At 50.8% G+C, this 15,067-nt stretch overlaps 1 protein-coding gene across 1 annotated transcript in view; it reads right to left on the bottom strand.

Annotated features, from left to right (window-relative positions):
* The window catches only part of ACAP3 (ArfGAP with coiled-coil, ankyrin repeat and PH domains 3), a 135,292-nt gene that overhangs the window by 69,202 nt on the left and 51,023 nt on the right, over nt 1-15,067 (bottom strand). Inside the window, exons 7-9 of the mRNA XM_015412255.1 lie at nt 12,104-12,148; nt 6,325-6,420; nt 3,447-3,521 (exon numbers count right to left, since the gene is read on the bottom strand). Of these exons, the coding sequence (XP_015267741.1) occupies nt 3,447-3,521; nt 6,325-6,420; nt 12,104-12,148 (216 nt within the window). The remainder of the gene's footprint in view (nt 1-3,446; nt 3,522-6,324; nt 6,421-12,103; nt 12,149-15,067) is intronic.

The raw sequence follows: 15,067 nt of genomic DNA, 5'->3' as shown, positions 1-15,067 counted from the left end.
GGGGGAGAACGGTTTCCTCTGGGTCTCGGCTGGGCCTTTCATGTCAAACCTCCCGGAAATGCAAACGAAGCCCTTTTCATGCCAAGGCCCAGAGTCTAGAGATCAGTGTTCCCTCTAAGCTGAGTTAGTGTGAGCCAGCCCAGTTTTTTAGCCTCCAGCTCACACATTTTTGTCTTCGCTCGGGAAGGAGGGCTCCAGAGCATCCAGAATCGCTCGCTCGCAACTCTAAGGCCGGTGGCTCACAAAGCAGAATTTTTGCTCACAAGACGCCACAGCTTAGAGGGAGCACCGCTTGGGAGCTTAGTGACTTTGCAAAGGGGGGGCATGGGAGAGGAGCGTCTGACTTCCCAAACTGCTCCTCCGCTGCTGTCCTCCGGACAATCCATTCAGCCCCCTCCCTGGGGCGTTGTTGTAAGAGGAGTTCTGTGGGAAGTGGAGGAAAATACAGCTTTCCAGCCAGGTCTGAGGCCCCGGAGAAGCGCTCCGGCTCCAGCCATTCAGCCGCCCGCGACTGATTTAAGAGGAAGCGTGGGCCATCTGGCAGGGAAGGGACTCTCCAGCGTGTGGCTGCCACAAGGTAGGGGGAGCCAGCTGGACAGATGTGCGAGACCAAGGAGAGGCCTGCTTCAGAGATGGGGGAAACGCTGGCTGTCGACTCGGAGACGAGCGAGGAACTAAATCCTGCCTGACAGGTCCTTCTCCGAGGGCCAAGGAGCGCAGAAGGGAAAGGACGAGGAGGGGGCGTTCAGGCTTCACCCCCTCCCCCCAAAAAGGTGGCCGATAAACCGCAAATTGATCACATGCCGCTAAGTTCAGTTCAGCTGTATAAAAGGCACTGGCTTTGATCGTCTCCGAGGGAGAACTACCATTCTTCCAAAGTCCCCGGTCTCAGCTTTGGAAAGACTGTTGTGCGCCCAACCGAGGGTGGCCAGCTCCAGGTTGGGAAATTCCAAGGAATCTGGGGCTGGAGCCCGGGGGAGGCAGGGGTTTAGGGAAGGGAAGGACATCAGCAAGGCAGGGGTCATTTCCTGTGAGAGCGCACAGGAGTGGAGCTCTGGCAGTAAAGAGCCCAAGGGGCGGGCACATGCAACAAGCCCCACCCCCTGCTCCCAGCAGCCCTCAGTCAGAGCAAGAAGCAGCCAGGTAAGCTGCAGAGCCCCCCCCTCCGGCCTAAAACAGTCCAGTGGCACCTTTAAGACCAATTTCTATTCAGGCCCAAGCTCTCCCTCCTCTGCGAGGACAGATCTGCACGTCCCCCCCCCCCAATAGCTAGCAATCCAAAACAGTCTAGTGGAGCCTGTGTGGTGGATGTTGCCTTCTGACACACTTCTGGGGATATCAGGGGGTGTGGCATATGCAAATAAGTTATGCTAATGAGTTATGCTAATAAGCTCCTGCACCTCTTTTTCTACGAAATGACCCTGCAGCAAGGTATAATGCCATAGAGTCTGTTCTCCAAAATAGCCATTTTTCTCCAGGGGGACTGATCTCTGCCATCTAGAGACCAGTTGGAATCAATGCTCCCTCTAAGCTGTGGGGTCTTGTGAGCAAAAATTCTACTCTGTGACCCGCTGGCATTAAAGTTGTGAGTGAGCGATTTGGCTGCTGCATCCATTGGTTTGCTCTGGAGCCGGAGGCTAAAAAACTGTGAGCTAGCTCACACTAACTCAGCTTAGAAGGAAACACTGGTTGGAATTCCTGGAGAACTGCAGGCCCCATCTGAAGAATATGGAGAACCGGAGAAGCCTTCTACAGAGTTGTTTGACTTCTGCACTGAAGCACTGTGAGCTTTGGTTCCAGGAAAAATAATTTGCCTGAAGAAGAATTTCTCGAAACACGCAACTTTTGCCTGGGAGGCGTGTCGCTTTGATGCTTGCTGTATCTCTTTTCAGAAAGCAAAACAGCCTATGATATTGGCGTTGACGACTGCCGCATCTCTCATCAGAAAGCAAGACAGTCTACAGCACTGAATCCTGTCTGCATAGTTGTTTCTGCAGCTGTGGACTTTTTACAAGATATATATTGTACTTTAGGTTTTTGTTATCAATGTACTATAATAAGATACACTAGGGTCTTTATCAGGAGTCATTTCGTAGAAAAAGAGGTGCAGGAGCTCATTAGCATAATCATTAGCATAATTTATTTGCATATGCCACACACCCTGATATTACCGGAAGTGTGTTGGGAGGCAACACCCACCACTCAGGCTCCACTGGACTGTTTTGGATTGCGCGACGGGGGGGGGGGGGGGACATGCAGATCTGTCCTCGCAGAGGAGGGAGAGCTTGTACCTGAAAAAAACTTGGTCTTAAAGGTGTTACTGGACTATTTTGGACCGGGGGGCCGGGGGGAGCTCTGCAACTTACCTGGCTGCTTCTTGCTCTGACTGAGGGCTGCTGGGAGCAGGGGGTGGAGCTTGTTGCATGTGCCCGCCCCCTGGGCTCTTTATTGCCGGAGCTCCGCTCCCGTGCGTTCCTGCAGGAAATGACCCCACCTAATTGTTGGAAGTAAAGGCACTGTCCCCTGCCTTAGACCTCCAGAAGCAAGTGGCAAGAGAGACTAGATAGCTAGATAGGCACACACTGACCTATCCTTCCCGTGTTTACTCTTGCTGTCACTGTCCTCTTTGAAATGCAGATTGTGTTCTCAGGGACTAATTTCCCTTCCTTCCATTCTCTCACTCTCATGAAGACGACCTCTCTCCCTGCACACACCAAGAGGGACAACGTGCTGTCCTCTCTTGGCACCCTGAGGCAGATGGGCCCCTTGCCATCTGCTTCCATCCTTCGCTAGTAAGTTAGTACTCTATCCTGTCCCTACTCTTTCCGATCCAAAGTGTACTTCCCCAATAAAGAGAGAAGTATTTCTCTGTTAAACTTGCAGCATGGCTCTGTGTCGCTTTGTAACCTGGGTAACCTGGTAGACTGACACTACTGCTTTTGTAGCTTTTATTGAAGCACTCTACTAACTACTTGGGACTGGACTAACCACACCAGTTGACCCCAACACTAATCCGGGTGAGTCTCCAGCGTGTCCTCGGTTCCATCAGAGGACTCTTTGAACCGTAGTTGATCGGCTTCTCCGTTAGGCCATGAGCTCCTCCCTTCCCATCTTCTCTTTTTGCACTGAAATCCTACCTGATGCAGAAACTCAAAATTGTGCTGTTTTGTGATATCTTGGGTAGTCCTGATGACAAGATATTAAAGCAAATGGGTTGGGAGGGGGGTTGGAGTTTTTCTGCAAACCAACACAGTTCCCTCCAATCTCTGGGATGATTCACACATTTCAAAGTCCTTAGGACACCTCGTGCAGGTGCGATAGAGTGCAAGAACGGAATGCGATTGGTTCTTCCAGGGGGATGTGCCACAGGAGGCAGGAAAAGGACGCTAAGGTGTCCTCTTCTTACGAGATTGCAGGGGAGAATTACCCGCGGGCCTCAGACTCACCCGTTGCTGGATAAGTGCGTGTTTGTGCTCCATTTCCCGCTTCTCCACTGCGGAGTCGATCACCAGCTGGTCCAGCTACAAAGCAAGGGAGAGAAGAAACAAATGCCGGTCATGATTGCTTGGAATTCCATGGACCTGATAATCTTCCTCCCAACCATATGAATGCTCGAGACAGGGATCCCAGACCTTTGTGAGTCTGACATAGAATAGTGGGCGCAGCCACAAAACCCCACCTAAGAGTCTACAGCAGGAGAAGGGTGTATTCCGTTCAAAAGGAAGCGCTCCAGCAATGCTCCCTCTAAGCTGTGGAGTCTTGTGAGCAAAGATTCTACTTTGTGAGCTCCTGGCATTAAAGTTGTGAGCGAGCCATTTGGCCGCTGCATAAATCAGTTTGCTCGGGAACCCTCCTTCCTGAGCTAAGACAAAAATGTGTGAGCTGGAAGCTAAAAAACGGTGAGCTAGCTCACACCAACTCAGCTCAGAGGGAACACTGCTCTCTAGTAGTTGTGTCTGGGAAGTTCTCTAGCAAAATATTGGCTGTAAAATCACAGCGATTCTTGAAAAAGAGGAAACTGAAACAGGAGGATATCTGTGGCTTCCTATCGGGTCGCCCGATTCTTTGCGAATGGGTTTTGATCGTCATGCAGCTGAGACACGTTGAAGTATCACGTCTCAGACTTTATCATGAGTGAGACTTTCTTCTCAAGAAGACGGTGTACAATTCGATAGTGACTACAGAATAAAGGTAAAGGTTCCCTTGCTCGAAAGCCAGTCGAATCCAACTCTAGGGTTGCGGTGCTCATCTCCGTTTCAAAGCCAAAGAGCCAGCGCTGTCCGAAGACGTTTCCGTGGTCATGTGGCCGGCATGACTAAACACCAAGGGGCACGGAACGCTGTCACCTTCCCACTGAAGTGGTACCTATTTATCTACTTGCAATTTCTTGCTTTCGAACTGCTAGGTTGGCAGGAGCTGGAACCAGAGACTGGATCATTCTCAGCTCAAACCAAGCCCTCCCACCCTGTTGTGTTTCCCCAGTGGAACGATGTGACACTATCATGCTTGGGAACTGCCCAGCATCTGCTCTGCTTCATCAGCTGCTGTTAGGATTACCTCCATACTATTATGGGGTTATTATTTTCATATTGCAGAGGAGAAGAGTAGGCCTAAAAACACAGGAGAGGAAGAAGAGGAGAGAATCTTGTAGGTCACCTGGAGCTCTCTGAAGGAAGGACGAGGTTTCAAGAACAAATAGATGACCTCGCCTGCAATGTGTAGGAATCAGGGCTATTTTTGGGCAGGAACGCACAGGAACGGAGTTCTGACTGGCTCCTGAGCTAGCCGCACCCAGCAGGAACTCATTAGCATAATAGGCCACACCCAAGAGCAGAAACTCATTAGGATTGGCTACATTAGGGGTGTGTGGCCTAACATGCAAAGGAGTTCCTGCTACAAAAAAAGCCCTGGGTTTTGACAACAAGGTAAACAGAATAAGAAGCAAAAGGTGGGTGTGGCTGGATGACCACACTTCTGGTAACATGGGGGTGCGGCCTAATATGCTAATGGGCTGTGCTGTCGAGGGTGTGGCCTAATATGCTAATGAGTGTCTGCTGTTGGGTGTGGCCTATTATGCTAATAAGTTCCTGTTGGGCTTTTTTGTGTAGGATAACAATACTGACCTACCCTATAGGCAGTATTCCCGCTAAGCTGAGTTAGTGTGAGTTAGCTCATAGTTTTTTAACCTCCAGCTCACACATTTTTGTCTTCGCTCAAGAAGGATGGCTCCAGAGCAAATTGATTTATGCAGCGGCCAAATCGCTCGCCCACAACTTTAATGCCAGGAGCTCACAGAGTAGAATTTTTGCTCACAAGACGCCACAGCTTTGAGGGAGCACTGACTACAGGGCTGTTGTACGAGATTGCTGCCGTAAGGCAAGTCAGTGGTTTTAAGATGTCTACCTCTGCTGGTCTGCCGGTGAACCCCTGCACAGCAGACCCCTGTCTGCGGCCGGTAATTCCGAGAAGTGTTCTATGGAGCCTGCAATTCAGATGGGCTCCTGACCCACATCGTTACTGGGTAGGATGTCATGTGATTCTGCAGCCCGACCAACAGTCAAGTGCGGACTGATGCCAGCGGTCGCCCGTGCCCTCAGCAGGGCCGAAGGTGTCAAGAGATGGAAACCATGCTGGCAGCTCCCCAAAGAATCACAGCCACATAAGGACACCTGAGGATTACTATTCCAACAGTGGGTGATCACTTGGCTTAAATTGACACAGGGGATATGTGCATTTGCCTTGGAGACCCAAGTCCGAGTCCGTCTGGCCTAAAGGCGAAGGCCTCGGCTAGTTTCATTAAAACCTAGGCCCAGAGGCAGTCAGCATCAATCGGACCTCTAGGCTCAGAGGCAAAGGCCTCCGTCAGTTTAGATAACATCTCGGTCGCTAGACCTGGAGGCAGACGCCAGCCGGCATTATGGGTAGGGGAGAGGGGGCAAGGACAGAGAGGAATGATATCACGTTGCCAGCATGATGCCAACAAGACGATCTAGGATCCAGAGTCCTAGATCATCCCGTCCGTGTGTCACACCAGCATTGTGACATCACTTCCTGGTATTTCCAGGAAGTGACATTGCAACATTGGCGTGACACTACTTTTTAAATAAAAGTTCCCCAGAGGGCTGGTGGGCGACAGAGAAGGTTACTTGGAGGTCCCCCTAATTATGGGTCCTCGTGGTTTGCATCTGAAGTCTCTCCAAGTATGGATTTGGGGGGGCTTGGGGGGCCGCTCGCAATCACAGCTGGAATCTCTTACACTTTGCGGCACGCATGAACTACATCCGTGAGAGCATAGCTTGGCCGATGAAGCCAGGGGTTTCTTACCTCGGTGGCCAGTTTCTTCATGTAGGGGTCCAGTTCGTGGAGGAGGCTGTAACCTTGCTGGAAAAAGGTATACTGGGCGTGCATAAAGGAAAGCATCTGGAGAAACCGGAAAAGGAAAAGGAGGTCAGAATGCGAGCGAAAAGAAATGGGGGGCAGGCGGCCCTCTCTCACACAAGACACCTTCCCTTCAGTGGGACTATTCGCTCGGCGAATCCTCGCTTAGCCAGTGAAGCTCACTCCCCAGCATCCTTTGTGAAGTCATAACGGAAGCGGAGGGCAACACGGCTACGATCGCGCGCTGCAGCCAAGGTGCACCGCATTGCAGCCTCACATTCAGGGGTCATTTCCTGCAGGAGCGCACAGGAGCAGAGCTCCGGCAGTAAAGAGCCCAGGGGGCGGGCACATGCAACAAGCCCCCCCCCTGCTCCCAGCAGCCCTCAGTCAGAGCAAGAAGCAGCCAGGTAAGCTGCAGAGCCCCCCCCACTGGCCCCCTGGTCCAAAACAGTCCAGTGGCACCTTTAAGACCAAGTTTTATTCAGGCACAAGCTCTCCCTCCTCTGCGAGGACAGATCTGCACACACACACACCCATAGCTAGCAATCCAAAACAGTCCAGTGGAGCCTGAGCGGTGGGTGTTGCCTTCTGACACACTTCCGGTGATGCCAGGGGGTGTGGCCTATGCAAATAAGTCATGCTAATGAGTTATGCTAATGAGCTCCTGCACCTCTTTTTCTACAAAATGACCCCTGCTCACATCACATATGCTGGAGTGCGCCTGGATAAGACTGCACAATCCTGTGCACAAGCCCAGGACTGCAGACCCAGGCTCCCTTGTAATTAAGGTTGCCAACCCTGGCTTGAAAAATTCCCAAAGGTTTTGGGGATAGAACCTGGACAGAGCATCGTTTGGGGAGGGAACTCCGCAGGGATGTGAGGCCACAGAGGTGCCCTTTCCTCCAGGAGAACTGATCCCTGGAGATCGGTTGTGATTTCTGGAGAACTCCAGGCCCTACCTGGAGGTTGGTAACCCTAGGATGCTGCAAGGGACCTTGGGATACAATCAGGAGTGGCATCAGGTCATGAATCGGTCATGGCCCCTAGTCCACCTTTCCTTCTTCAGTTGTATTTGACTGTACCTATTTCCCCCCCAGAAGGAATCCATCGATTGGAATCACTATGGGCAGGGGTCATTTCATAGAAAAAGAGGTGCAGGAGCTCATTAGCATAACTTATTAGCATAACTAATTTGCCTATGCCACGCCCCCTGAAATCCTCGGAACTATGTCAGAAGGCAACACCCACCGCTGGATCTTTTTGGTTTCGGGCCTTGGGGGGGGGGGGGAACGTGCAGATCTCACAGAGGAGGGAGAGCTTGTACCTAAATACAACTTGGTCTTAAAGGTGCCACTGGACTGTTTTGGATTGCTAGCTATGGGGGGGGGACGCGCAGATTTGCCCTCACAGAGGAGGGAGAGCTTATACCTGAGCCCGGGGGGGCTCTGCAACTTACCTGGCTGCTTCTTGCTCCTCATGGCCCAACTGAGGGCTGCTGGGAGCAGGGGGTGGGGCTTGTTGCATGTGCCCACCCCCTGGGCTCCTTACTGCCGGAGCTCCGCTCCTGTGCGCTCCTGCAGGAAATGACCCCTGACTATGGGATCAGCACAGCCACCTTGCCAACTCCAGATGAAGGAATTCCTGCAGATTTTGGGGGTGCAACTTGGGGAGGGCAGGTTTTAGGGAGAGGATGCCACAGAGTCCATCCTCCAAAGCAGCCATTTTCTCCAGAGGAGCATAAGCAAAAAGAACTGTGTACCAACACTGTATATAAAACCCAAATATTTTAAGCAAATTAATGCACGCTGTAATACTGTATGCGCATAAGGACTGCACCATACAGATGAAATATACAGAATATCTTCTTCAGAGGATGCACAAAAGTGTGAGTAGAGTCGTTTCCAAGTCACACTATTAGAAACAACTCCTTTAGCTGTTCAAACTAAGTACACAAAAAATTCTTTCACCGTGCCGGTCATCCTTCTTTCACTGGCATGAATGCTAGCTTATCCCAAACACATCTCCCATATGCTTCCTCAAAGAACAGATCTGAGTAAATTTTGCTCCAGGCGGATACTCTGTAAAGCTAAAAACCCTAGAAATTACATATCTTTTCATACTGTCATCAAGAACCCATTCTTACAATAGGAACAGCATTCCCTGTTGCAATTTCTACTGGGACACAGTCCCCTGAAGTGGATCACGCTGGAAAGCTGTGTCGTCCAACCTTCCTGCAAAGCCTCCTACGAAGGGCCCACCAGGTGTTCTTGATGACAGTTTACAAAACCACTTGTAACCAAATTTAAAGGAACAGTCATAGCAGGAAATACTTCCTTTGTACATCCTTTGAAGAAGATATTTGGGGTACTTACCTGTATGCTACTGTCCTGTGCATACAGTATTACAGTGTGCATTAATTTGCTTAAAATAATAATAAGAATATTTGGATTTGATTTACAGTGCTGGCACACAGTTCTTTTTGTTGACTGTTCTCACTACTGTGTAGCTCACCTTTGTTGTTGGTTGTTTTCTCCGACATCCGGAGATCGGTTGTCATTCCAGCCTTCAGGCCTCACTTGGAGGTAATGAGCTTATTTTATTTATTTATTTATTTATTTATTTATTGGGATTTTTTACCCTGCCCTCCCCGCAAAGCGAGCTCAGGGCGGCTTACAAGGGGCAAAGCCCATATATAACAAGGTAAAAACTGTCCAATCAGAAAGCGTGGCTGCCTTTGCCTGCATTCATGAACTTCCTGGATTCTCCGATGGGCCAAGGTCCCAGGAAGGGGCGGTCACTTCTTGCTGTCAAGCAGAGGTCATTTCGGGGGGGATCGCGGGGAATCGCAGTTTCCCCGGGTGAGGTACGGGGGGCGGGGCACATGACGACGGTGGCCAGGGAGGGCCTTCACGGGGCTTCCTTGCACTCCCGCCAGCCTTGCAGGTCCACCGCCGGGCCCCTCATGGGGCTCAGCAGTGGAGCTGCAAGGCCGGCGGCGGTGGCCGGGACCGTTGGGGGCGGGGTGTGTGGCCTTATGACACACTTCCGGTGATGTCAGGGGGTGTGGCATATGCTAATGAGTTATGCTAATGAGTCCCCCTAGCTCTTTTTCTACGAAACGACCCCTGCTGTCAAGTCACAGCCGAGTTAACAGCAACCCCATATGGCTTTCAAGGCAAGTGGTGACTCGCCATTGCCTGCCTCTGCACGGTGGTCTGCCATCCAAACATGGACCACAGCCAACCCTGCTTAGCTTTCGAGATCTGACAAAATCAGGCTAGCCTGGGCTACCCAGGTCAGGTTTATTAACCGCATACACCACCCCATTCCAAGGGCAAGAGTGTGCTTATTATTCTACCCTAACTCGGGCTCCAAAGGCTGATATGGATCCAACGCACCAAGGGAACAGAATTCCAAAGTTGAGGAGCAGCCATCGAGAAGAACATCTTACGGAGACTCTTTGTAGCTCTGATCTGGTGCATGTCTGGGCAGCGTCCTTAAGCGAGCTGGTCTGACTGATCCTACAGATTGTGTTGCCAGCATGGTGCAGCGGTAAAATTCTCAGACTATTATCTGGGAGACCTTGAGCCAGCCATTCTTCTGACTTAAGAACATAAGAGAAGCCATGTTGGATCAGGCCAATGGCCCATCCAGTACACCTCTCTGTGTCACACAGGGGCTAAAACCCGGGTGCCATCAGGAGGTCCACCAGTGGGGCCAGAACACCAGAAGCCCTCCCACTGTTGCCCACCCGAGCACCAAGAAGACAGAGCGTCACTGCCCCAGACAAAGTGTTCCATTTATACCTTGTGGCTTATAGCCACTGATGGACCTCTGCTCCATATGCTTATCCAACCCCCTCTTGAAGCTGTTTATACTTGTAGCCACCACCACGTCCTGCAGCAGTGAATTCCACGTGTTAATGACACTTTGGCTGAAGAAGGACTTCCTTTTATCTGTTCTATCTTTTATCTGTGATCTGATTTTTATGAGTTATCTGGGCGGGTGTTGTGAAGATAAAATGGAGGAGGGAAGAAGGACGTTGTGAGTCACTATGAGTCCCCGTCGGGGAGGGGAAAGCATGGTATAAATATTGGAACAAAAAGTTGTAGAACAAAAGAAACCGGGGAGTTCTTTCGAAGAGGGGGCCTAAACCTTGACTGAAGCCAGGAAGGTAACCGAGTTTTGTTCTTATGGAAAGGGTGGCTTATACATAATCTAAATAAATGAATGAATGAGCCCACTTGCGGGGAGGGCGGGGTAAAAGTGGAATAAATAAATAAATAAATAAATAATAAAGGAGTTTGGTGCAGACCCCAGGAACATGGGCGACTTGAGTTACTGACAGCCTTTCCCCATTATAAAGCAGACTGCAGGCTGTGGTCGTTCTTAACTTTGTATGCATGTATTATTAATTCAGCGCCCCGATTCACGCTTCATAAATAATATAAATAAATGCGTGAATGTATAGAGACTTCGTCAAATCCACGGAGCTTTGGTTTGTGGCTCTCTGAAGAAATAAACAACAAATAGCCAGGGAAGAAGGTGCAGTTTGGAGGAGTGCCCTCTTCCCCCGGCCACTGGCTGTCTTTATTCAGAGAACTTCACTTTAGCACCGATAGGTTTAATTATCCTGGTATGGCTCTGCAAGGCATACTGGGACCTGTGGTTCAGGGGGCGGTAGTTATCTAGGAATCTTCCAAAAATAGGGATGCCAGCCTCCAGGTGGGACCTGGGGATCTCCTGGAATTACAGCTCACCTTCAGACTACGGTGAACAGTTCCCCGGGAGAAAATGGATGCTTTGGAGGGCGGACTCTATGGCTTTAAGGCAGGGGTGTCAAACATAAGGCCCGGGGGCCAGAACCGGCCCGTCCAGGGCTCCTCTGTGGCCCGCCGGCAAATAGAACAACTAGTGCAAGGGAGGGAACAGGAGACTGCTGGGGGAGGGGAGTGGGTGGAGCCACTCTGATTGTGGCTTCAGCATGGCAGAACAACCTCGTCTGCAGCAGTCAAGCCGCCTGGGAACATCTGCCCAGTGCTGCACGGCTGGCTCTCCAGACTACCCATGTGGGTTTTCCTTTGCACACACACCCTCCCAGCCCAGGGGGCCTTGCAGTGAGGATACACCAACTTGGAGCTTACCAGCTGCTGTCCTTTATACAGTTTCTATCTCCAGTACCTGATATTATGTTTACGACACACATGGCCCAGTTGACAAAGTGACGTTTATGTCACATCCGGCCCTCATAACAAATGAGTTCGACACCTTTGCTTGAAGGTCTTTATGGCATCGTATCCCACGGAGGTCCCTGTCCTCCCCAGGCTCCATCCCCAAATCTCTAGGCGTTTCCCAAACTGGATCTGACCACCCCCACTCACACCCCACTGGTGGCCAGGGGGAACCTGGCAAGTCTATTTCTAAAATACCAGGTAAAGGGCTATTTCTAAAATACCGGGTAAAAAGGTAAAGGTAAAGGTTCCCTTGCTCGAAAGCCAGTCAAATCCGACTCTAGGGTTGCGGTACTCATCTCCGTTTCCAAGCCGAAGAGCCAGCGCTGTCCGAAGACATTTCCGTGGTCATGTGGCCAGCATGACTAAACACCAAGGCGCACGGAACGCTGTTAAAATACCGGGTAAACCGGCTTAAATATTTTCCATCTCTTTAATTTCACTGCTCTTGGCGAGGAGATGGGTGATCGCGAAGGCATAATCTTAAGTCTTACCGCATCCAGAATTTCAAACTTCTTCTTGGCCTGGAGTACGTTGATCTGAGCAAGAGAACAAAAAACAGAGCTTCCATTAGTTGCCAGCCGAACAGAGACCAACCCGTTGGGCCTGTGGCTGCGCTTTCAGTGTAGTGGTTAAGTGTGTGGACTCTAATCTGGGAGAACCGGGTTTGATTCCCCACTCCTCCACTTGCACCTTGGGTCAGTCACAAGCTCTGGCACAGCTGTCCTTGAAAAAGAGCAGTTTGTGTCAGAGTTCTCTCAGCCCCACCCACCTCACAGGGTGTCTGGTGTGGGGAGGGGAAGGGAAAGGAGTTTGTAAGCCGCTCTGAGACACCTTTGGGTAGTGAAGGGCAGGGTATACAACCGTAAAGCCAGTTGGACTCTAATCTGGGAGAACCGGGTTTGATTCCCCACTCCTCCACTTGCACCTGGCTGGATGACCTTGGGCAAGCCATAGTTCTGATAAGAGCTGTTCTTGAAAAAGAGCAGTTTCTGTCAGAGGTCTCTCAGCCCCACCTACCTCCCAGGGTGTCTGTTGTGGGGAAGGGAAGGGAAAGGAGTCTGTATACCGCTCTGAGACACATTTGGGTAGTGAAGGGCGGGGTATAAATCCAACCTCTTCTTCTTCTCTTCAGTCAGGTGGGCAGCTACGTTGGTCTGAAGCAACAGAACAAAGTTGGAGACCAGTGGCATCTTTAAGACCGACAAAGTTTTATTCATGGTATAAGCTTCCACGTGCACGCACTGTGCATGCACACAAAAGCTTATACACAGAATTAAACTTTGCTGGTCTTAACGGTGCCACTGGACCCCGACTTTGTTCAGCAGCAGCGTGAGAACTGCAGGGACTTTGATGTTAAAGGCACAAGAACTAAAGTGGTAACAAAAGGTGGCAACCATATACGTTTCCCACATACAAACCTCATACCCTGTTCAAGGTTGGTAACCCTCAGGTAAGAACAGAAGCTAAATTCTATTCACTAACAACAGGGCATAGAGGCCGAGGCCTTCCCCTGCTGCTGCCTGCTGCTGCTGGGATTCCAAAGTTAAGGAGGAGGAGGAGATTGGATTTATACCCTTCCCTTCACTACCCGAAGGAGTCTCAGAGCGGCTTACAATCCCTTCCCCTTCCCTTCCCCACAACAGACACCCTGTGAGGCAGGTGGGGCTGAGAGAGCTCTCTCGAGAACTGCCCTTGAGAGAACAGCTCTAAAAGAACTTCTGACTGACCTAAAGTCACACCAGCAGCTGCCTGTGGAACAGTGGGGAATCAACCACGGCTCTCCCAGATTAGAGTCCATGCTCCTAACCCCTACACCAAACAGGCTCTCCTTTACTGCCTTTGAACATGGAGGGGGTTCCCTTTAGTCACTACGGCTAGTAGCCACTGATATACCTATACTCTATGAACCCGTCTGATCCCCTTCTAAAGCCGTCTATGCCTGTGGCCATCAACACATCCTTTGGCAGCAACTTCCACGTTTTAATAACCACTGTTCTTTAGTCACAATCATTCTGAGCTGAAACACGTACCCAGCACCCCTTCAAGTGCAAAAGATGACTCTGGATTGGAAAGGATTAAGCAAAATTGTCCTGGTATTCCCCGTTGCCACCTATTAGGGTGGCAAGAGTGGTCCCACAGCGCCATCTGGTGTCCGGATGACAACATTACTCTTCACTGTCTCACGCACATCAACAATGCTTTCTTAAACGGAATCGCACTATTAAAAGCCCATTAACTTCCGTGGACTTAGAATGATGTAACTCTGCTTAGGACTGCGGTGCAAAAGCAAAACAATGCCTTCTGTTGGGGATCCATGACCAGGTCTCCCGATGTGTAGCTAAGCCTTGGGGGAGGACTGGGGCCATGCAGTAGAGACGAACGCCTTAACTGGGGATATTCAAACTTCTCCTTCGTTGTACATCTTTTCATTCTCAGATGCTGTAGAACGTTTGCCCGTTTGAACTGCTAAGTGAGGCGCCTCCACGTTCAGAGGCAGAATACTTCTCAAAAATGGACAACAGAACATGAACACACAGGAGGCTGCCTTGTATTTAATCAGATCAAGGTCAGTACAGTCTACTCAGACTGGCAGCGGCTCTCCAGGGTCCTGGGCAGAGATCTTGCATATCACTCACTCCCTGGTCATTTTTAACTGGAGATGCCGGGGATTGAACCTGGGACCTTCTGCATGCCAAGCAGAGGCTCTTCCACTGAGCCACGGCCGCTCCCCAAACGCACCTGAAGCCACCTTCTGCTGAATCAGACCACTGGTCCATCAAAGTCAGGATAGTCTATTCAGACTGGCAGCAGCTTTCCAGGGTTGAGGTCTTTCACTGTCACCTCCTGCCTGGTTTTTTTTTCAACTGGAGATGCCGGGGATTGAACCCGAGACCTTCTGCATGCCAAGCAGAGGTTCTTCCACTGAAACACAGCCCTTCCCCACCATCCTGGAGATGTCCAGCTGGCTGCTGTTAGGAACGGGATGCCGGGCTGCAAGGGAGTCCCTTCTGATCCCACAAGGCCGTTCCTACACAGACTCCTGACACAGACTGTGTCAAACAAAAATCAGCTGGCGCAGAATTACCTTTACTCCAGCGAACTAAACGGCAGCCATCTCCCCACCCCACCCCCCCGGCTTCCCCATCACTCCACCGATGACCTATACAGTCACGGAAGAGCATCTCCCTTTCTTCCCCTTCCCGGTGATCAACAGGATATGACAGCGTAAACCATCCCAGGATGAGACAGAAGGTGTTGGCAGATGGTTCCACTTTAAGGGGGGCGGGGAGAGCAGAAGGAGGGGGGCTAATGGAACAGCTTGGATCAATATTAGCTTTGACTCTGCCCTTGCCGCAAACCCATTAGTAGGGATACGGGAGGGCCTTTCGTCCAGCGGCGAATATGGGAGAATAAGTCCGGAAACTGCTTAAGGGAGAATGATTCCCCATTCCCCC

The sequence above is a fragment of the Gekko japonicus genome, unplaced genomic scaffold (genome assembly GCF_001447785.1).
Source record: "Gekko japonicus isolate JY-2015 unplaced genomic scaffold, Gekko_japonicus_V1.1 scaffold2890, whole genome shotgun sequence".
Classification (NCBI taxonomy): domain Eukaryota; kingdom Metazoa; phylum Chordata; class Lepidosauria; order Squamata; family Gekkonidae; genus Gekko; species Gekko japonicus.
The sequence above is the reverse complement of the archived record's forward strand: the minus strand, read 5'-3'. Positions and strand labels throughout refer to the sequence as shown.